The sequence below is a fragment of the Phodopus roborovskii genome, unplaced genomic scaffold, assembly GCF_943737965.1.
Source record: "Phodopus roborovskii unplaced genomic scaffold, PHOROB, whole genome shotgun sequence".
In the NCBI taxonomy this organism is placed as follows: Eukaryota; Metazoa; Chordata; class Mammalia; order Rodentia; family Cricetidae; genus Phodopus; species Phodopus roborovskii.
In genome coordinates this window covers 72,232,129-72,253,191 of record NW_026126418.1, presented here as the reverse complement: position 1 = coordinate 72,253,191, position 21,063 = coordinate 72,232,129, and the positions used below count along the sequence as shown (strand labels likewise).

The 21,063-nt window shown below is 51.6% G+C and overlaps 1 protein-coding gene across 1 annotated transcript in view; it reads right to left on the bottom strand.

Moving 5' to 3' along the window:
- Ncs1 (neuronal calcium sensor 1) overlaps positions 1 to 21,063 on the bottom strand; it is a 52,499-nt gene that overhangs the window by 21,786 nt on the left and 9,650 nt on the right. Inside the window, exon 2 of the mRNA XM_051185126.1 lies at positions 2,834 to 2,858. Within this exon, the coding sequence (XP_051041083.1) occupies positions 2,834 to 2,858 (25 nt within the window). The remainder of the gene's footprint in view (positions 1 to 2,833; positions 2,859 to 21,063) is intronic.

Below are 21,063 nucleotides of genomic sequence, written 5' to 3'. Positions count from 1 at the left end.
CTAGCTCTGTCTCCGGCAGGGACAGCATCACATGGGCACCCTGAACAGGGGCTTTTAGACATCAGTACAAAACAAGGTGATTCTGCGTGGTGCTGGAGACTGGCAACCTCTCCTCTGAGACCTGCCCAACAGCTGAGGGGTGGGGTGGAGGGGCTAGGAGAGATAGCAGCAAAGATGAAGACTCCAAGGGGTACACATTGGACCTGGGTGAGGGCAGGTGCTTGAGAGGCTGCGGTGAGGGGCGGAGGGTCTGAGCCTCCAGGCAGTCCAAAGGGCCAGGGCAAGGAGTTGAGCCTTAGGCAAGCTTTGGGGTGTCAAGAGACCAGACCGTTTGGCTCCATCTCCAGACCTTCTGGCACTGGCTGAGGGATGGGTACAAGGAGCAGTGACCACATGGGAAAGACCCCCTGGATTTGGGCTAGTTGTTCAGAACAGGAAAAGCTGTGAAAGGGTCTGGGGCACTGGGGTCACAGGAACAGGAGCGACTGTAGGTCCCTGATCTAACTTCTAACCTAACAGGCTTGTGGACAAAGTCCCAAGCTTTTAAAAAAAAAAAAAAAAAAAGACTTTTTGGCCATCAAGAGACAAGTGGGCTCATTTTGTGTGGTAACAATTTTTTTTAAGATTTATTTTTTAATGTATACAGTGTTCTGTCTGCATGTCAGCCTACACACCAGTAGAGGGCACCAGATCTCATTATAGATGGCTATGAGCCACCATGTAGTTGCTGGGAATTGAACTCAGGACCTCTAGAAGAGCAACCAGTGTTCTTAACCTCTGAACCATCTCTCTAGCCCTTTGTGTGGTAACAATTCAATAACAGTCCACAACACTGAAGACTGGTCAGAATGCCATTATCTATGACCCATTCCTGATGACTGTCTACATAGTGGAAGGGTGCTTCTTGCAGGGACAAGCCTGAATCAAGCAGTCAGGGAGCTCTGGGTTGGGGGCACTGGTGGGACTCCCAGCTTCAGGCCAGGTTGGAGCTCAGCAGGGCTGGACCTAGCAAGGGAACTCAGAACTCCATAGCCTTTACCCATGGTGGGAGAGGGGCTTAGCAGAAGCCTGCATTTGCAAGTGCTTGCTCCTCAGAGCCCAAGGGCTGCCAGCAGAGGCAGGGAGACAGCAGGGAAGACAAGCTCAAGAACACAGACCAGTGAGGCAGGAAGACCCAGAAACTCCTGGAATGTTCCTGGAGGAGGTGGGTAAGTAGTGAATAACCAGAGATGGCTCTGCCCTCCCAGCCAGATCTTCAGTGAGCACCAACAGAGCCAGGAAGGCTGGCCACAGCTCCTTTCTGCAGCATGGAATCTGATGTGCAAATTTAGGGAACAGTCATAGAGAATCTGAGTTCTGCTCCCCTCAATCATAAATGTCTCCAAGCTCACCTCCTCTCTCCCCTCACAGGATTCACAGCCTCTCCTGTCTGAGCAGGCATCACTAGCTCATTGCAGATTTCAGTAACTCCTCACTGCTGAACTTTCTACTTGCTCTGTGACATGTCACTTCAGAATCTTTCTTTAACACAGTGCTTCAGACAGCTGTTACAAACTGACAGGGGCTGGCATCCAGGTATATTTTCCTATCCTCTCTCTCTCTCTCTCTCTCTCTCTCTCTCTCTCACACACACACACACACACACACACACACACACACATCCAGGGATCTGCCTGCCTCTGCCTCCAGAGTGCTGGGATTAAAGGCATGCACCATCACTGCCTGTCCATCTAGTATTTTCTAAAAATGGCAACTGAGCCCCAGAGCAGGGGAAAGTGTTCTCAAGGGCCAGAGTGATTCCATGATAAAATAAAGACTGGATCTCAATCTCTTGACTTGTATTTACTTTACTTTATGTGATGGGTGTTTTGACTGCTTGTATGTCTGTGTTACCATATGTGTGCCTGGTGCCCAGAAGAGCATGTTGGAACTGAAGTTACAGACAACATGAGCTGAGAATGTGGCTGCTGGGAATCTAACACAGGTCCCCGGAAGAACAGCCAGTACTCTAGCCATTGAGCCATCGTCTCCAGCCTCTGGCTTGAGTCTTAATGGAAACCACAGGTGGGGCTGGGGAGATGGCACTGTGTCAGCAAAGTGTCTGCCTGGCAGGAAAATGCCCAATGTGATAGCATGCACTTATAACCCCAGTACTGGAGACATTGAGGAAGCAGAGACAAGGGCTCTCTGGAGCAATCTGGACAGCCAGCTTAGTCATATTAGAGAGCCCTAGGTAGGAATGAGAGGCCTTGCCTCAAAAACAAATTGGCCAGGTGGTGGCGATGGTATGTGCCTTTACTCTCAGAACTTGGGAAGCAGAGGCAAGTGGATTTCTGTGAGTTCCAGGCCAGCCAGGGCTACATATTTGAGGCCCTATCTCAAAACAAACAAACCAGGGAGAAGGCTGGAGAGATGGCTCTGTGGTTAAGAGCACTTACTGCTCTTGCAGAGGAGCAAAGCTTGGTTCCCAGCACCCACATGGCAGCTCATGGGCACCCATAACTGCAGTTCGAGGGGACCCAGTCTTTATTCTGACCTCCACAGGCACTGCACGCATACAGTACACATACGTACACAAAAGCAAAACACAATAAAAGCAAATAAATCATTATAAAGGGAAAAGAGAACCCACAAAATAAACAAAACAACCAGGGGAGGAGTCACTGCCCTCCTCCAGCCTGTTCAGTGGACACTGCACAGCCCCCCATGACTGGGGGATGTTGAACGGGGTATGGATGGCCATCTCCTGGACCCTCCCTGTCCCACAGGCCATTCACTTTGCGCCCATTGGCAGCCCACACCCACCCAGCACACAGTAGCTTCTCGTACTCACCACTGCTGTACTTCCTTCTCGGTGACTGCAAGAGAAAAAAAGATTAAATGTTAGATGGGAGTCCCGGGACACAGGCGTTTTCGGGGGCAGGGGCTCCCTCCTCTCTCCTTACCACAGGCTGCCTGCCCCACATGACTGCCAGCCTTCTCTGAATAAGAAAATGCGCCCCTAGTGAACAGTGGGTGAACAACCTCGGCAGGTGCTCACCAGCCCAGGAGAAGCTATACCTTCCCCAGGGCCGCCTTCCCAAATACCTTCACACAGCTGGGTCCCCTCCCTGCTCAGGAAGGCTGCTTAAGGTACATGCATTCCTGCAGCCAGGTGTGTGACTCGTGCCTTTAATCCCAGAACTTGAAAGGCAGAAGCAAGCAGTTGAAAGCCAGCCAGAAAGGATGGCTCAGTCCTGAGACAGGAGGGCCAGAATGGGTGTTGCGTCCAGGCCTGGGATGGGGCAAGGAGCTTTTCAGAGCCCAGCACCCCAACCTCCTCACTGCCCTGCAGCCCTCTCAGTGGACAGTCCAGGTCTTTACTCTCAAGATATGACTGGATTGCAAGCTGAAAGGCGCTACAGAAGTAAGTGGCTGAAGCTCAGCCAAACCCAAGTCTTTATAAAACCACAGAATGAATGAAACCAGTTTTGTTTTGTTTTCCCTGCAAAATATTGAATCAGTTTGAGCTGAAACCAAACCAGGCTTTTCAACATCTCACCAAATGAAAACATCAAACCACCTTCAAAGCCAGGCATGGTGACGACTCCTTCAGTCCCAGCAGTGGGGAGCAGAGGCAGGCAGGCAGGCAGGTCGCTGTGAGTTTGAGGTCAGCCTGGTCTACAGAGTGAGACCCTTTCTCAAACAAATAAAACCCTTCAAGGCCACAAGCTCCCTGTCTGGGTGACCATAAGGGGAGATTATTGGGCTCCCTGTGCCTCGGTTTCTCCATGTAAAACAGGCAGAGAAACAGTACCTGCCTGGGAATTATCCTAACAGATGTAGACAGCCCTGGCTCCCCGATCATGGCACTTGGGTAAGTTCAGCATAGTGATGATAAATGAACCCAATCTACAAGCCAGGCAGCAGGAGAGAATGGAGCTGGGATGTCTTTCCAGGAAGTGGAGGAAAGGTTGCAGGCTCAGGGAGACCCCTCTACAAGAAGTGCTCCAAACAAACCAAGCATAGCATCTACTAGCCCCTAGGTGCCATCTGTGTTGTGACTCAGCCACAACCCCCAGGGAGCAATTTTCTGGCATGGCTCCAAGTGGGCTGAGAAGCAGCAGGCAGGGGTTCAAACCTGAGGTCTTGGCTGGGGACCCAGGGTCAGAAGCTTGAGCAGGCTGGAGGCCTTCATGCCTCCTCACCTGCACCCTTCCCTTGTGGGTCCTGGGAACCACAAACCCAGCAGTAAGCTCATAAAGAAACTAGCCATGCAGATTCATTTCCAAGAGCAGATTTTGGCAGACATTATAAGGTAGGAGGTGAGGCATGGGGATGCAGAGGAGAGGAGACTGAGGACCAACCCAGCTGTCGTTGTCCTACTTTGGTTTCTGTTGCTTTGATAAGATAGTGACCAAAAGCAATCTGTGGAGGAAAGGGTTTATTTCATCTGACAGCTTATAGTCCATCAAAGAGGGAAGTCCGGGCAGGAACTCCAGGCAGGAACCTGCAGGCAGGAATTGAAGCAGAGGCCAGGGAACACTGCTGACTGGCTTCCTCTCCAAGGCTTATTCGTCATGTTTCCTTACATCGCCCAGGATCTTCTTCCCAGGAATGGGGCTACCCACTGTGGGCTGAGCCATTCCACATCAGCAACCAATCAAGAAAATGTCCAAAGGTTTGCCTACAAGGTGTTTCCTTAGTTGAGGTTCCCTCTTCCCAGATGACTCTAGCTTGTGTCAAGGTGACAAACAAACAAAAAGCCAGCCCTCCAGGCTAAACTGTGCTGAGCTGCCCTGGACCTGCCACCCCTAGCATCTCTGGGTATGCTGATGCAGATGGCGGGACCTCAGGCTCTGGGGCCAGACCTAAATACCTGAGCCTAGGCCAGACACAAGGCTTAAGGGCTGGGTGTGCCTCAGAAGACGGCTTCCCCTCTCTAAGCCCCAATTTCCTCGTCTATAAACAGGCTTTCAAAAGACTCCCATGGTAGATGGGACAGCCCTGCCTGTCAGTCTACTTACTGTACTATGATGGAGAATACCTGAGATCACTGTCCCAAGAGATGGGTGGTGCCTACAGAGCTCAGAAAGGAATGTTACTTACAACTTTGAGGCAGCCGATGTGCTATATGACTTCATGTGACCTTAGCAAGGAGTGGCATCATGGACCATAAACAGCAGGAGGCAGTGGCAAAATCTTGAATGGCAGGGCCTTTGGTGACCTCAGCTAGGTCTCATGAGGCCAGAGAAGGACACCCGGGGAACCCCGATGTCTCAACTTCCCGCCTACAATCTCCCAAAGCCTGTCCAGGACTGCCACCTGGCAGAGGACCTTCTACTTCAGTGGTTTGGTAAGGCATAGTCTGCTGTTCTCCACCAGAATCGTCTCTAACATGGGACACTGACTGACCAGCAGGCAGCTGGAATGAGGTTAAGGAGAAAAGCCTTACCTAGTTTTAAGCAACTACTTTAGCTTTATGACACTTGAAACTTCCAAGTGTCCCCTGCCTTTGAGATTCCTAGGGCCTCAGAGGACCCTCGAGGGTGGCAGTTAGGGAACTTCTCTGGGGCCTGGCCACACAGCTCAATCCTGCCAACAGGCTGGACAGGCCTGTGCCACTGCTAGGTGGAGGTGTGCACAGCCTACACTGTGCATTATTGAGAGGGAGAAATTAGTGAGAGGGAGCCCCTACACATGGGCAAAGGGGCCCCGTGGTCTCGGCTGCCCCTATGCTCTGCTTTGAGGAGCTGCCCTGTCACTTGTCCCAAGAGTCACTTACTCTCTAGACTTTTTGAAGATTTATTTTTACTTATGTGTATGTGGGGGAGGGCAGTCAGAAGAGGGTGTCAGGGCCTCTGAAACAGGAGTTACAGGTTGTGGCGATTGAACCTCGGGACCTCTGGAAGGGCAGCCAGCGCTCTTAACCTCTGATCCACTGTCTGACCATGGATTCCTGTTTCATAGTCTCTGCTTCTGCACACTTTTCTAGCTCTCCCCTACTCTAAGCAATATTGTCCACAAAAGTCCCTGAGCCTTATGCTTGTGGCTTAGTTCCCCAAACTCAACAAAAGGTAACTACTAGGATGAGTGATTACCTTTGCTCAAGGTCATGTAGCAGGATGACAAGGGTTGGGTGCTGAGAGATAGGTCAGCCATTAAGAGCACTCACTGCTCTTACAAAGGACCTAGCTTTGGTTCCCAGAGCCCACATAGTGGCTCACAACTGCCTGTGTCTCATTTCACAGGATCTGATGGCCTCTTTGGACCTCCATGGGCTCCTATGTACACATGGTGCTCAGCCACACAGACACCATTCCAAAAGATGACATTTAGTGCCCTGGATTGAGCACAATTAAGGACATGTTATCCATGGGTTGATACTAGACCATCAGTCCTGCACCTTCAAGTCAGAGCCATGGAAGCCCAAAGAAGCCAGAGGAAGGTTCTTGGGAAAGAGGCTGAAGAATCACTCAGGCATAACCCATTCACACTGGGCTGGGGTGGAGTTGGGGGTCAGGAGAGCAGACACAGAAGCTGCAGGAACTCTTCAGGTTCCAAGGGTAGCAGCCTGGCTGAAGATGATACTGCTGTCCTGGAACCTGCACCCAAATGCTTAGAGGTAAAGGTTGGGATGCTGCCTAATAAAAGCAGGGAAGCAACTCCCCATGGGGGAAGCTTGCTGGGGTGAGGCAGGGACTGGGGAATGGCCTGGAGCATCCCTACACTGCTACAGTCACAAGTCTCAAATATAAAGCTGAAGGGAAATGACTCTTTACTCACAGTCTGTGTGCCCCCACAATGTATGAAGGGCCAGGAGGCAGCCTGGGGTCCTATGTCCCTAGGATCAGATCACCACAGGTACTTGAAAAGAGCAATTTGAGGGCCCAGGTCTCCTCTGCCTCAGCCTTGGGACCAGATACAAGGGGAGCTTCCCAGGGTGCAGCTCCCAACTTCAACCCATCCCCCTTCTTACTCCTTCTTCTCATCAGGCCTCCAACCAACTGTGAAACTAACAGGGCCTCCTGCCTCTGGCTTCCCTTCATAGATCCATGCTCAGGGATTAGCACTCAAGTGTTCAGAGGCTCAGACTCAGGGCTCAGAGCTGAGAAGTACCAGTGACCTTACACAAGCAGCCCTCAGCCAACACCCCAAATCAATGAACCTGCTCAAGCTCCCTGAGTGTCCTATTCTCTCACCCTCGGTCACCAAATGACCCATGTTGATCTCCCACAGCTGTGGTGTTTGAATGAAATGGTCCCATAGGTTCATAGGGAGTGGCACTGTTAGGAGGTGTGGCCTTGTTGGAATGGGTGTGGCCTTGTGTGTTGGAGGAAATGTGTCACTGGGGTTGGGCTTTGAGGGTTCAAGTGTTCAAGCCAGGTCCTGCTGCCTGTGAATCTGGATGTAGAACTCTCAGCTCCCTCTCCTGCATTATGTCTGCCTGCATGCTGCCATGCTCACCACCATGAAGAAAATGAACTAAATCTCTTGAAACTGCAAGCCAGCCCCCTTAAATGCTTTCTTTTATACGAATTGCCGTGTTCGTGGTGTCTCTTTATAGCAATACAACACTGACTAAGACTAAGTTGGTACCAGGGACTGGGGTATTGTTGTGATGGGCCACACCATGCTTTTGCCTGGAGGACTATGGAACACCTTGGGACTTTGGACTAGAAAAGTGATCGGACACTTTAAGCAGAGCTCATTGGGTCATTTTAGTAGGATCATGGAAGACAGTGGTACTGAGGTGGGGGCCTGGCTCAAAAGGTTTCAAAGAAAAATATCAATATGTGGCCTAGAGACTGCATTGTGATATTCTGCTAAAGAATGTGGCTGCTTTCTGCCTTCTCAAAAATATCTGCCTGAGGCTGAATTGAAGAGTCATGGATTAACAGCGTTGGCAGAGGAGATTCCCAGACAGCCTGGTATGGACTGTGTTGCTTGGTTACTAATGGTCAGTCTCATGCAGATCTAGAATGAAAAGGAGCCAGGTGAACAATGGAAAATACAAAGTGTGCAGTAGGAGAAAAGAGGCTCCAGGAAGTGAAAACAGATTAAAGGGAAGCCTGATGCTAAGTGGCATAAGGGGAGAGGGCCCCTCAGAGCAAGACCACCCAGCTAAGCTTCCAACTTGTAAAAAGGAACTAAAGAAAAGCTTAGGGCCAGGCACAGTAGTGCACACCTTTAATCCCAGCATTTAGAAAGCATTGGCTGGCAGATCTCTGAGTGGCCAGCCTTGTCTACAGAGGGAGTTTCAGGCCAGCCAATCTTAGACAATGAGGGTAACTATTGAAAATAGAAAGCTGGTGAAGATGTAATTGAACAAGGGGACCATGTTTCAGCCCCAGCAAGCAGCAGAACTTGGCAGCTTCAGCCACCTGGCTCTGGCTTTAAAGTCCAGAATAGAAGAAAGGGGTCCCTCCACAGCTAAGAAAAGCTGATGAGGCCAGGTATGTGTCAGAAGTGTGCCTGCATAGAGGCCTAGAAATGCCATTGTGTGAAGCTGTGAAGGTGGAGCCCCTAAGATGTTAGCGTTGCCGCAGCCATGAGGTACCTGCAGAGGAGAGCTGCTAACAGGGAGTGAACCAGCCCAGGAGAGAGACGTCTGTTGCAGTCAACAAAGCTGAACAGAGTTGGAGGTCTGAAGAGTGTTTGACATTAGACATGGAGAAGCAGAGTTTGGAGTCTGCCCAGCTGGTTTTCAGTCTTGCTTTGGTCCAGTGTTTCCTCACTCTCCCCCTTTCCTCCCTTTCGGAATGGTAATGTATATCGCATGCCATGGTATGTTGGAAGTATGTAATCTGCTTTTTTGTGATTTCACAGGGGCTTATTATAGTTAAGAGATTGCCAAGATTGCCATGAGTCTCAGGAGAGACTTTTGGACTTTTGGTTGGTTTTGGGATTTGTTTTGTTTTTTTTTTTCAAGATAAGGTTTTTCTATGTGCAGCTCTGGCTGACCTAGAATTAGCTCTGTAGACCAGGCTGGCCTTGAACTCACAGAGATCCACTTGCTTCTGCTTCCTGAGTGCTAGGATTAAAGGTGTGTGCCACCACTGCCTGGCTTAACTTTGGGCTTTTAAACAGTGTGGAGACTATAATAGACTATGGATGAGAATTTTTGAAGTTGGGCTGAATGCAGTTTTGCATTATGAAATGACTACAGGCACACGGGGGCCAGGGATGGAGTGAGGCGTTTGAATGAAACAGTCCCCACAGGCTCATAGGGAGGGGCACTAACAGGAGGTGTGGCCTTGCTGGAGGAAGTGTGTCACTGGGGTGGGCTTTGAGGTGTCAAATGCTTAAGCCAGAACCTGTGTCACTCTCTTTTCCTGCTGCCTGCCAGTCCGGATGTAGACCTCTTGGCTCCCTCTCCAGCACCCTGTCTGCCTGCATGCTGCCATGCTTCTCCCCACGACAATAATGGACTGAACCTCTGAACTGCAAGCCAGTCCCCCGTTAAATGCTTTCCTTCGTAAGAGTTGCCATGGTCATGGTGTCTCCTGACAGCAATAGAAACCCTAAGACAACAGCCCTGTTGAAACCCCTTCTCAGCAAGCCCCTGATCCTTCCACAACCCTGCACAGGGACTCTGCGCCCCAGTAACACCACAGCACATGGCCAGTCAGAGGATGGGGAGAACAAGGAACCGTGAGAGAAGCACCTGGGGTCAGCCAGGCTGAGGCTCCCTACCCTTTACAGTGCTAAGGTCACACCAGACACCAACATCTGTCAGACAGGACCCGCAGCACCACCTTGCAGGTGAGTTACAGGCAAAAGTAACTTAACAAACTGAATATGTGCCTAGCACCCAAAGGACCCAATAGCAAGTTCTCTTCCCAGGAGGACACAGCCCCAGGGCTCTGTTGTCCTGGGCTGGGGCTTTATCTTCCTAATGTGTGTTTTGTGTAAGTGCACCTGGCTTAGGCTGACTTTCCTTCCCCCAGCTCATTCCTGTGGCCAGGTCAGTAAGCACTACTGATGGCAAGGCTTTTGGCAAACACCAGATGTGGGGTACCCTGAAAGGTGTGGCACCTTTTGGCCAAGACCCTGTTGGGGCCACTTGAAGGCTGGGTTACCTCTGAACAAGCTGTTTGGCCTCTCTGGACCTCAGAACCCTCATCTCTAAATCAGTACATAAACTCCCAGCAGGATCCCCAGGAAGTGTTCCTTAGAATCCTGAGTTCAGGGGTGCCATGAGGAAGGCACCCATCCCCCTCCCACTGGCCCTGCTGAGAGCCAGAACTGCAGCGGGGAATATCCAGACACTCCCCGCCCCCACTCTCCATCCCGTGCTCGCCTTTGCCACCGCCAGCCTTTATCCCCTCAGGCCTGCTGACACCCTCCTCTGCCCCTGTCTAGGCAGGGCCTCCCTGAGTAACCAGTGTCTCCTCCCCCCCCCAGCAGCTACTGAAGCTCCTTCAGGCTCCTCCTCCTCTCCACGCAGCTCTTGTCTGCCAAGAGTGAACACAAGAGCCGGTCCCAGGAGCCCAGGATAAACGTTGAGTCTGATTTTCATTTCCCTAAAGCAAAATACCTCTCTCCTGATTGAAGCTCAGCTCAAACATGGTGGGAACAGAACGCTAGAGCTGCCGGTCCCCAGGAGGGGAGGGGCCTCCTGCAGCAGGAGGAGTGGAAGACAGACTGCCAGGCCTCCTGTGGCCAATCCAGACCCCACTTCAGTCTCCAGACACAAGGACTGCCCTCTGGGTTACCCACCCTCCCAAGTGCATTAGCAAGCAGGGCTTGGGAGAATCACGGAAGAGAGGAAATAGGCCCTCTAGGGCCTGGCCTTCCACCCCAGTCCCTGCGATCCTGATGACATCGATCACTAAATAGTCTCCCTCCACGAATGCAGCGGGCCTTCCCGTGCTCAAGCACTGGAGAACTTTCCAAGTCCCCTCACAAGCTCTCTGGGTCAATCTGGGCCCCCCACCCTCCCATCCAGCCTCAGTCACTCACTCCCCTCCTATTGACTGCCCGGCTGGCTGCTATAAACGCCCTTGCCTTGGCCATGGTCTTCAGGTCCTCTCCAGGGTCCAGGAACAAAGCTCAAAGATCTCCACAGCCTGCCTCTCCCTTACCCCCATTCTGGGTCAGTTCTACACAGACAACTCCTTTCCTAGTTGTCCACTCAGCATAGAGAGCTCCCTGCAACCCTCTTCCAAGTGTGACTTATTCTGGTTAGTTTTTTGTCAACTTGACATAAACTGGGGCTATCAAATTGAGAAAATGTCACCATCTGAGGTGTAGGCAAGTCTGTGAGTGCATTTTCTTGATTAATGATTGAAATTGAAGTGGGAGGGCCCAGCCTACTGTGGGTGAGGCAACCCCTGGGCACACTGTCCTGGGTGGTATAAGGAAGCAGGCTGAGTAAGCCATGAGGAACAGGCCAGTAAGCAACACTCCTTCAGCTCCTGCCTCCAGGTTCCTGCCTTGCTGGAGTCCTTTGCCCTGTAGATGAATGGCTGTAAGCTGTAAGGTAAAATAAACCCTTTTCTCTCCAGGCCACTTTTTATCACAGCAACAGAAAGCAAACTAGGTTAGTGGTAATGACAGAACTTCCTCAGAGATCTACTCTGCTACACTCAGTTAAGTCTACCTCTCCCACCCTACACACACATCCCCATCCTCTCAAGGAGCTGTGAGTCCCAGGAGAATCTCGTAGAAAGTTGTAATTACTCCACCCTCTCTGGGCCTCGTTTTCCCAGTCTGAAAGTGAGGCAGCTTGGGCAAGAGAGGGTTAAACTCCATGTACTTCCCTCTGGGGTTAGTAAGCAACCACCTGGCTCTCCAGCTCCTGTGCTCCACTGGGTGACAGGGAGATGCTGGCAGCCCACCCTGGCTTCCCCCCCTGGCTTCTAACTCAGTGCATAATCTTAGCTGTGGTGTTCCCCTCCAATCCCAGGGAAAAGCTTCAGAGTCCCCAGATCCATCCCTGCCACAAGATGTCCAACCCCAGCTAGTCAGCAGGGTCTAATAAGAGCATTCCAGCGAAGGGAATGGACAGGACAACAGCTCCGTGTCCCGAGAAGAGCGGAGAGACAGCATGGGGGCCAGAAGGTGGGCATTACTCTGGTGTGTGGGGACCTTGCCTGGCTCTAAGCTTCAGCACCAGGAACCACTGGCTCCAAGCAGACAGACTAACATGACAGCACTTGCCGAGGGCCTGGTACCAAGCCAGAATGCTACTGTGATTACTACGCCACACCTCTGCCAGTGGGGGGGAGGGTACAGAGCGCCTGCCCTGCCCCTTGCTCTTCCCCCAAAGAGGTCAGAGACTGACCCTGCCCAGACAGATGCCGGTCCTGCCCAGAATCCCTGGTCCCTTACTCAACAGGACACAGAAAGCAGGGCTCCTAGATCGGGCCTCTTCAGGCGCCTCCCAGGGGTGGCAACAGCCCAGCTCCGGCTGGCAGGCGCTATTTCTACCCCTTTAGTTGTGCCAGCCCAGCTGGGAGGCTCAGGGCTGGGCACACCGCAAATCAACAGGAAAGCCGTACAGGCCCTGCCTGCTTCCCCCACACTGCACCCTGTGCAAAAGCTCTCACCCTCCCCCACTCTGCCCACAGAGATGCTATGGCAACTGGTAGAGACTGCTCCTTGGGTTGGCTGCACACTAGGCCCTTCACCCAGGCCACATATGTGCCCCACATGGACAGGGGTGGGGAGGGTGGGGGGTCACAGGCTGTGGCTGTGCTCTGTTGTGGCAAAGCAATCTCACTCATAAGAATCTCATCCTACGTTTAAGTTCAGAAGGCTAACCAGACTCAGACACTCCTGGCCTGGTTTCTCCCCATGGCACTCAATGGCCCATCTCTTCCCCTCACATCCCTGCAGTCTGGTATCCATGTGAGGAGACTAGGGCAACACACAAAGCCTTGTTTCAAGAATGTCAAATACAAGGTCTCTCAGCCTCTAAGGCACCTTAAGGCTGGACTGGACCAGGTTTGGACCCTGGCTTCTAAGAACATACCCCTGGCCCAAGCTCGTAGCACTGGAACCCACACTCTCTCCCACCAACAGCCTTGGTGCAGACAGAGGTATAGCTTCCTGGTCATTCTTAGAGCCCAATGGACACCTCTCTGAGCCTTGCTGCCTTTTGGCATAGGGCTGCTGACAGAGCCAACGCATGGATACACACGTGGCAAACAGCCCAGCACTGAACCCAGAGACATTGCTGTTATTACACTGGTGACAAGTGGAGGTGTCAGAATAAAACTTTGGGCTCTCGTTGCCTTCTGGGTGGGAGGTGGGAGATGCAGCTGGCAGAGTCAAGCCATGGTGTTAGTACACACCAAAGTGGACAGCTTCCGGCTGCCGCCAAGGAGAGGAGCCAGGCTCTAGAGGAAACACAGATGTGAGGCTGCTCAGAGCCATTCAAATCTTAAGTTCAGGGCACATGGGCACCTGCCATCACCACAGCCTTTCTTGCTTTTAGATTCATCAGCTTCAACCCCATGCTGAACCTCAGTTTCCTCATCTGGAGAAGCAGTACTCAGAAGGAGACTGCTTCACCCTGGAGGAGAGGGCTGGTGGTGGCTGGCGTTGGGAGACTCCAAGCAACCAACAAAAGCAAGGTCTGAGGGATAGTGATGGTTGAGACAGTACCTATGAAGTTCAGATCCCCAGGACCCACATAAAAATCTGAGTGTGACAGAGATTGCATATAAACCCAGCACTGGGGAGGTGGAGACAGGAGGATCCCTGAAGCTCATTGGCCAGGCAGTCTAGCCAATCAGTGAGCTCCAAGTTCAATGACAGACCTGGTCTCAAAGTGAAGTGGAAAGGGGCTGAGAAAGACACCTGGTTATTGGCCACAACATGTGTATGCACATGTGCACACTCTCTCTCGCTCTCGCTCTCTCAGCAAGTTTTGGTTCAAAGTTTGCATTCTGGATCAAACATTTCTATAAATGTTACTATCTGCCCTATCATTTGTGAATTTTATTTTACTTCAGAAACAAAATTATAAACTATAGTGATTTTAATTTCTATGTCAGCCAAACAAACTCTCCCCTAAAATTGTTGCAGTCAAATTACAGAAAGACACACTTTGCTGTGTGGGTTCCAGCAGTGGCATAACGAAGGAAGGAATAGCTAAGAGGCACTCACAGCATGCCATGCTAGCTCTCATCTAATTACATACCTCAACCATACTGTTCGGCAAAGAGCTCGATGCTCTCCACTGCACAGATGAGGAAACTGAGTCACCCAAAGGTGAAGCTCCTTACTCAAATTCATCTGCAGTAGAGGCAGAAGCAGAACCAAGGTCTGTACAACTCCAGAATGCATTGGAGAAAGTAAGTGTTGAGACATCACCCAAGTGCATGCTGGGAGTTGATCCCTTTACATGTGATCCAACTCTTACATGGGTTTAGGCTCCCTTATCAAAAGTTCCACAGATCTAAAGACTCTTCTCGAATGGGGCAATTTGTATATTCATAATGAGATATTTCCCTGGAGAGAGGACCCAAATCAAAACCCAATACCCACCCTCTACATACAACCGGAGGGTGATTTTGTACAGGATTTTTAGAGCAACCGAGTTTTTGCTGCAACCGTCCCATGAGGTCAGGTGTGGAATTTTCCACAACAGTCTCTTGTCATTGCTCAAAAGTGATGGTTTTCAGAACAGGAGTGCCCAACCTGCCCCAGCTCATAGGGTACCAAATCTCTGGCCCAGAATGACTCTCCAGTACCAGGTCTTGCCGATACTAAATAGCAGAGGCCTTCAGCTTCTGCTGGTCCATCTATTTGCACTGACCAACTCATGTTCAGGACCAGTCTTGACTAAGTTCAACTGCATAACAATGGACACATCAACTCTTTTTTCTGAGTCTCGGCTTTTCTTTCTGGAAATGGGGATCTAAATCCTATCAGAGTTTTTAACTGTGAGGAAAAGACTGACGGAAATGGCAATGACCATGGCCTTGGGGAAGGAGCATGAAAAATGGCTCTGCCACTACTAAATGTCCAGTCCTGTCCTTCCAATTGCTGCAAGCACCAACAAACAGGACATGTGATTGAACAGTTCTGGTTGATGTTAGTGGGTACTTAGTGTGCATGCTCCTGCAGGTGTTCAGTAGCCCAAGTTGCTACTGCAATGTCCCCAGCCTTCTTTCTCTCTCTTTGGGACACACACATACTCGTGTACACACACATGAGAAACACAAAAGTGGCCCCAGGAACTGGCCCCTGGTCTGAGCCTTCTCTACTACTAGGCTGGGAACCTTGCAAGAGAAGGGGTCCTCTAGGGGTGAACGCCACCTTCCCTCCTCGGGGAGATGCAGCTGTGAGCTGTTTCCTGCAAACTCCTGGCAGGGGTGAGGCACTTCTCCAGGTTTCATACATCCCAGTTCCACAATGCTTCCTAGACTGTCTCTGCTTTGCTTGTGCCAAGAGGCACTGAGACAGTATTCAATCCTTAGAAGAATCTTCCCCTAAACTTAGTCATACTTTGTGCACCTTGTGACTTTTTCTCATCTGCAAAAAGGGAGTAGTAATGCCATCCTGACAGGATGATCTTAAGACACATGGGAGTTTTCAGTTCTTCATCTATCAAACAATTACAGTAGGCCCCTGATATAACCAGGACAGACCTTAAGTGCAGTTATAGAGCTGTCCAGCCACCCATGTGATAATTCAAGAGAGATCAGAGTGACAAAATGAAAGTGAGGACATAGCTCACTGGGTAGAGAGCTTACCCAGCATGCACACAGCCATGAGTTCAATCCCAGAACCCTAAAAAGACTGCACCATAATTGGCACATGCCCATGACCCCAGCCCTTGGGTCAGGCTATATAGCGAGTGGGAGGCCAGCCTGGCCTACATGGGACTCTGTCTGGGATGGGAGTGGGGGTTGGTGGGGGTGGGGAGGCAAGCAGAGCAGGATTCCACCCTGGCCTGGAGGGCAGAGGATAAGGCTGTATGGAGGATCAGAGAGCAGTCCCCTGACAGGAAGAAGAGAGCCAAGGAGGTTTGTTAGAAGCAGCTGCCTGCCCAGCTCAGGCCTCACAGAGCATAGGAGGCGCCTCAGGTGGCAGCATGCTGCTGGTACAAAGCCTTAGTCACAGGAGACTATTGCTATCCAGGCAGAGAGTACATGACAAGTGTCCAGAAATATTAGCAACTGCCACTGTTGTTAATCATGGAAGCCACAGGAGAAGCTGCAGCGTGGTGGCAGAACCTACCAGCAGGACCCGGGAACCCCCACCCCCACCGCAGGAAGCTCTCGGGTCAGGCCACCTCCCTCCTGTCCCACAGCCCACCTTTCCACTTCAGTTCATGCCTTCCTTATACCCTCCCTCCATCCTGGTCCTAGGATGGGGATAAATGGGGCTAGTCACCATCCATAACTCTGATCAGTCAAGGTTGCAAAGGAGCCCAGGAGTGGGAGAAGGGTAGCAAGGAATTCCTACTGCAGCACAGAGGGGTGAAATGAGACCCCCACCCAAAGAAGTGTGCATCGCCCCCACCCAGGGGATTACTAGCCAAACTGGCAGGGACCCTGCTGGGGAGGGAGCAGCTCTGCCTTCAGCCAGCTCCTCCCACTCCTCCCCTCCTGCCCCAGACCCAGTGACCCTACTCCAGAAACCCAGCTGCAGTCCCTGAGCTCCAGCTCCAGCAGAGACCCAAAAAAGTTCCAGGGCATGAATTCCAAGGCATCTGGCCAGGAGGGTTGGAATGCAAACAGCTCCAGGCAAAAAAAAAATGTGCACAATTGCGGCCTCTGGAGCTGGCCCTTTAAGAGCCAGGGTAGAGGCGTGGCTCTGACCTGCCCTCCAAAGAGGAGGCATCTCGGTGATTCACTGTAGCCGCTAGTACTGCATAGGGACCGGAGGACCCCTAGGTGGCTGGGCAGGAGGTTGGCTGCTGTCAGCCACCAGTCAAAGTGACAGGTATAGAGACACAGGTAGAAGCATGTAGCACCAGAAGTCAGAGGCTGTGTGTGACCTTGACCACAGCACGTGCTGTCTGAAGCTAACTTACAACCTATTTACCAAGCTGCTTCTCTTGGGGCAGGGAGGGGGCGTTGTTTGCCATTGCACAGCAAGCTCAGCAGGACCTCCTGGAGCAAAGACCACTGTCCCTCCCTCTGTGCACAGCAATCTGCAGATATTTGTAGAGCACTGGCCTAGCACGCACAAGGTCCTGGATTAGGTCCCTAGCATTTCACAGACCAGGTGTGGTAGCACCGCTATTGAAGGTGTAGGCATGAGGAACAGAGGTTCAAGGTCATCCTTAGCTACTTAGGGAGTAGCTTCAAAGCCAGCCTGGGCTACATGAGATGCTGCCAAGGAAGGAAGGAGCTAGGTGGTGGTGGCTCACGCCTTTAATTCCAGTACTCAGGAGGCAGAGGCAGGTAAATCTCTGTGAGGACAGCCTGGTCTATAGAGTAAGTTCCAGGACTGCCAGAGCTGTTATACAGAGAAACCCTGTCTCAAAAAACAAAACAAAACAAATAATAATAAAAAAAAAAAAAAGAGGGAAAGAAGGGTTCAGGAGATCACTCAATTAGTAAAGTGTTTGCCCCCTAGCACCAACGTAAAAAATGTGGTGGGTGTGCCTATAATTCTAATACTAGGGAGAAGAGTCAAGGACCTTGGGGCTCACTGGCAAATTGGTGAGCTATAGGCTCATCTTAACAAATAAGGTCAAGAACAATTGAAAAAAACCCACCCTGCACCTGTGGCTTCCATGTGTACACACACACACCTGGAAAGTTCAGAGGCAGATGTAGCTGGACCTGCCTCTCACCTGTCCAGCCTGGACTGCTTGGTGGGCACAGCACACAACTCCAGCCACCAGCGCCCACTTCTCCCAAACCACTCCTGGCCTCAGGTCCTCAGAGTAGCCCCATCATGATGCTTTCATACAGGAAGCTGCTGCCAGTCAAACCTCGGCCTGGATCTTCTCTGCCCTTCCTCCTACTCCTCCCTCTGTTGGGGCTATCCACATCAGCAAAGAAATACACAAGAAGACACACGCTGAACTGAGACATCAGCTAAGCCTTTGCAGGGGCGCCTAGGCTGGGTATGCTCCCATTATACCAAGGGCTTGTCTTGACACTTAAACTGGCCTCACTTCTGTCTCTCCACCAGATGATGCATGCCATGTAGGCCAGAGAACCAACTGTCAATGCTGCCTTGTGTCAGCACCACGGGGGTAAACTGAGGCAGATAGTCTATAGCCACTTCTTTTTATTTTTTATTTTACATGTCGATCCCAGTTCCCTCTCCCTATAGCCACTTTCTAGAACAGGAAACGAGAGAGAAGTACAGAGCAGCCCCAGGAAGCCTTCAGACAGCCAGGCCTCCCACTAGGCCCAGGATCCCCTATCTTCTTCCCAAAGCTGCAGGGCATCCTTCCCAGAATGCCCAAGAGCACTGTCAGCACCACCTTCAGCTCCTCCGATGCAGAGAAACAGCCATCCCAGTCGGAGCCTCTAAAGCAGGATCCTCTATATTTTGATGGCTGCTGCTAGTTTTAATTAACATCGTGTTCCCCTTGGGCCCAACAAGGGCCCCATGACAAGCTGTGAGAAGACAATAGTGATCCTGCCTGGTTGGCTGTGTAGGCAAAAAACCCCCGGAGGGTTCAGGGACCATGGCAAGAGGCCCAGTGCCCAGCAGCACAGGCTTTAAGCAGGCCCAGCTCCCTGTTTGCACAGTGCACACCATGTATTTTTGAACAGAAGGAGAGCATTCGCCTCCCCCCACAGTGCCAAAAATAGCCCCATCTCCCGCTCTGAAGGGAGCTTTGGTGCCTACCAAGAGCCAGGTGCGGGAGGGTGGGAAGGAGGAATGAGCAGCTGGCTCCCCAACCACCGAAACTCACAGGGGACTGTGGTCTCCACTAGGCCTAGTCTGCTGAAGGCCTGGAGCCCCCAGACCCAGAAGGGGGTCCCAGGAGAAAGGAGCAAGTGCAAGTCCGGGGGTGGGAGAGAAGGAGGCTCAGGTGGATTGGAAGATGCCTGGACCATCCACTGGCTGTTTACTTCAGTCTTGGGCCAGGGCAGACAGAACCTGAGCCCTGCAAAGAGCCCCATCTTCAGCCTCAGGGTCCACAGCCAAGTAGAGGTGAATTAAACACACTGTCACTACCCATCCAAGACGAACACTGGCAGGGAGGGTTGCTGGGCCTTGGTGCCAGCTGTGAGTGGCTGAGGATGGGTCCAAAGAGGTGGCCTACTCCTCTGGGCATCCGAAGCACGGTTCAAAGTTCATCCACCCACACAGTAGTGAGCCTGCAAGAGGTTTGCCGCCCTCCATGGACGTGTGAACCCACCAGGATGCAGTAGGAGAGAGTGGCAGACCCCTCCAGGCAGGGCTCAGTCACTCCCCCATTTCACAGATTCTTCCTGGGCTCTGCAAGAAGGGTCTGAGCTGACTACTAGTAGGAAGGATGTGAAGCTGGCCTTGGGGTTAGGGAATTCCTGAGCAGTAGTCCCCACAGCAGACAACAGACAGGCCTCATGGCTCCATGTCCCTCCCTCCTCCAGATGCACACAAGAGCAGGCTGAGGGCTGAGTAATGGACTGTGTGTGTGCGTCCAAAGCCAAACCATTTTCTGGTTCCCACAGCAACTCTTGGTTTAAAAAACAAAAAACTGGAAAAAGAGGCCACTGTCCCCGAAAGGCCACAGCTGTGGGGGACCTGGATAGCTGTGGCCCTAGGCTGGAGTGAGAGACTGGTGGCACCCTATGCTGAAAACTGGAGCCCAAAATGACGAAAGCAAACTGTGCTATTTCTGCCCGGGTTAAACATTCCTCAGAGTCACATTCCTCCACTCGCCAGAATCCAGAACACAAGCTCTGAGGCCACCAGGTTCCTGGGGGCTACCTTGGGAAGCCAGGCGTGTCAAAGCCAGTCCTTTCCTAGGCTCCCAACCTAGGGAGCCTCGGGCCAGGAGAGCCCCCTCCCATCCCCCAGCCCCAAGCTGAATGATTCATATTCCCAGAGTTGAAATATATGACAGAACACCCAGCAGACAAAATAACAGACAGGAAGACAGAGACCTTCTAAGAGCAACATCAAGATACAAGGCCTTGGCTGGACCCAGACACCTACCATCCCCAACAATTCCCAGGGACCACTGGCTAGCAGTGCAGGCCAAGTGGGATATAAGCAAAGAGCCCAGAAAGAATGTTCTGGAGAGCTTATGGGGACAATGGGAGCCACACCTGCCTGCCTGTCCCATAGCAGCTGTGTGCTCTGCTGCAAGACATAGTCTAAGCCTCAAGAAGCTGTCAGTCATTGGGGACTCCATGCCACTGTGTCCTTGAATCCACATCACATCCAGGAGGACTGGGTCTCCTGTAACAAGTATGGTTTTTTCGCCCGCCGCCTGATTTTGTCCTGCCGCCACGCCACCAGCCCCAAATAATGTACAGAGACTCTGTATTTGATATTATGTTCTTGGCCAGTTTCTTATTGGCTAGCTCTGTCTTAAGTATTAACCCATTTGTGTTAATCTATGTATTTTCACGTGGTCTTCTTACCCGGAGCCGGCTGTTGCATTTTGCTCTCCCCGAACTCTCCATGTTGACTCCTCCTTACTACTTTTTATTTTTTCCTTGTCTCCTTTATCCAAAGACACATAGGATATCATCAAGGACACTCTGGGACCCATCTCACCCTTGGACATCCCTTCTTCCAGCCCCAGCCTGCTATAAAAGCAGGAACAGGGGCAGAGAACCAGCACCTGTGTAAAAGCTAGGCGTGGCGAATCCTGCAACTGTGATTGAGGAGCCATGCAGATCCCTGGAAGTCACTGGCCAGCCAGGATAGCCAATCATCAAGCTCCCAGTTCAGTGGAGACCCTGACTCAAAAGATAAGGTGAAAGACAATGATGGCAGCCTCTGGCCTCCACACACATGCAAATACACACACACACACACACACACACACACACACACACACACACACGTGCGATCATGTGCATGCGTGCGGGTAAAGTGTGGAGCACTACTCTCAGTCTCAGAGGCTGGGGTGCTCCATGTGATCCCTGAGCCAGGCATGATCTTCATCTGCCTTCCTTGGGGTAGGTGGAGGCTGAGAGAGCCCTAAGGGTTGGA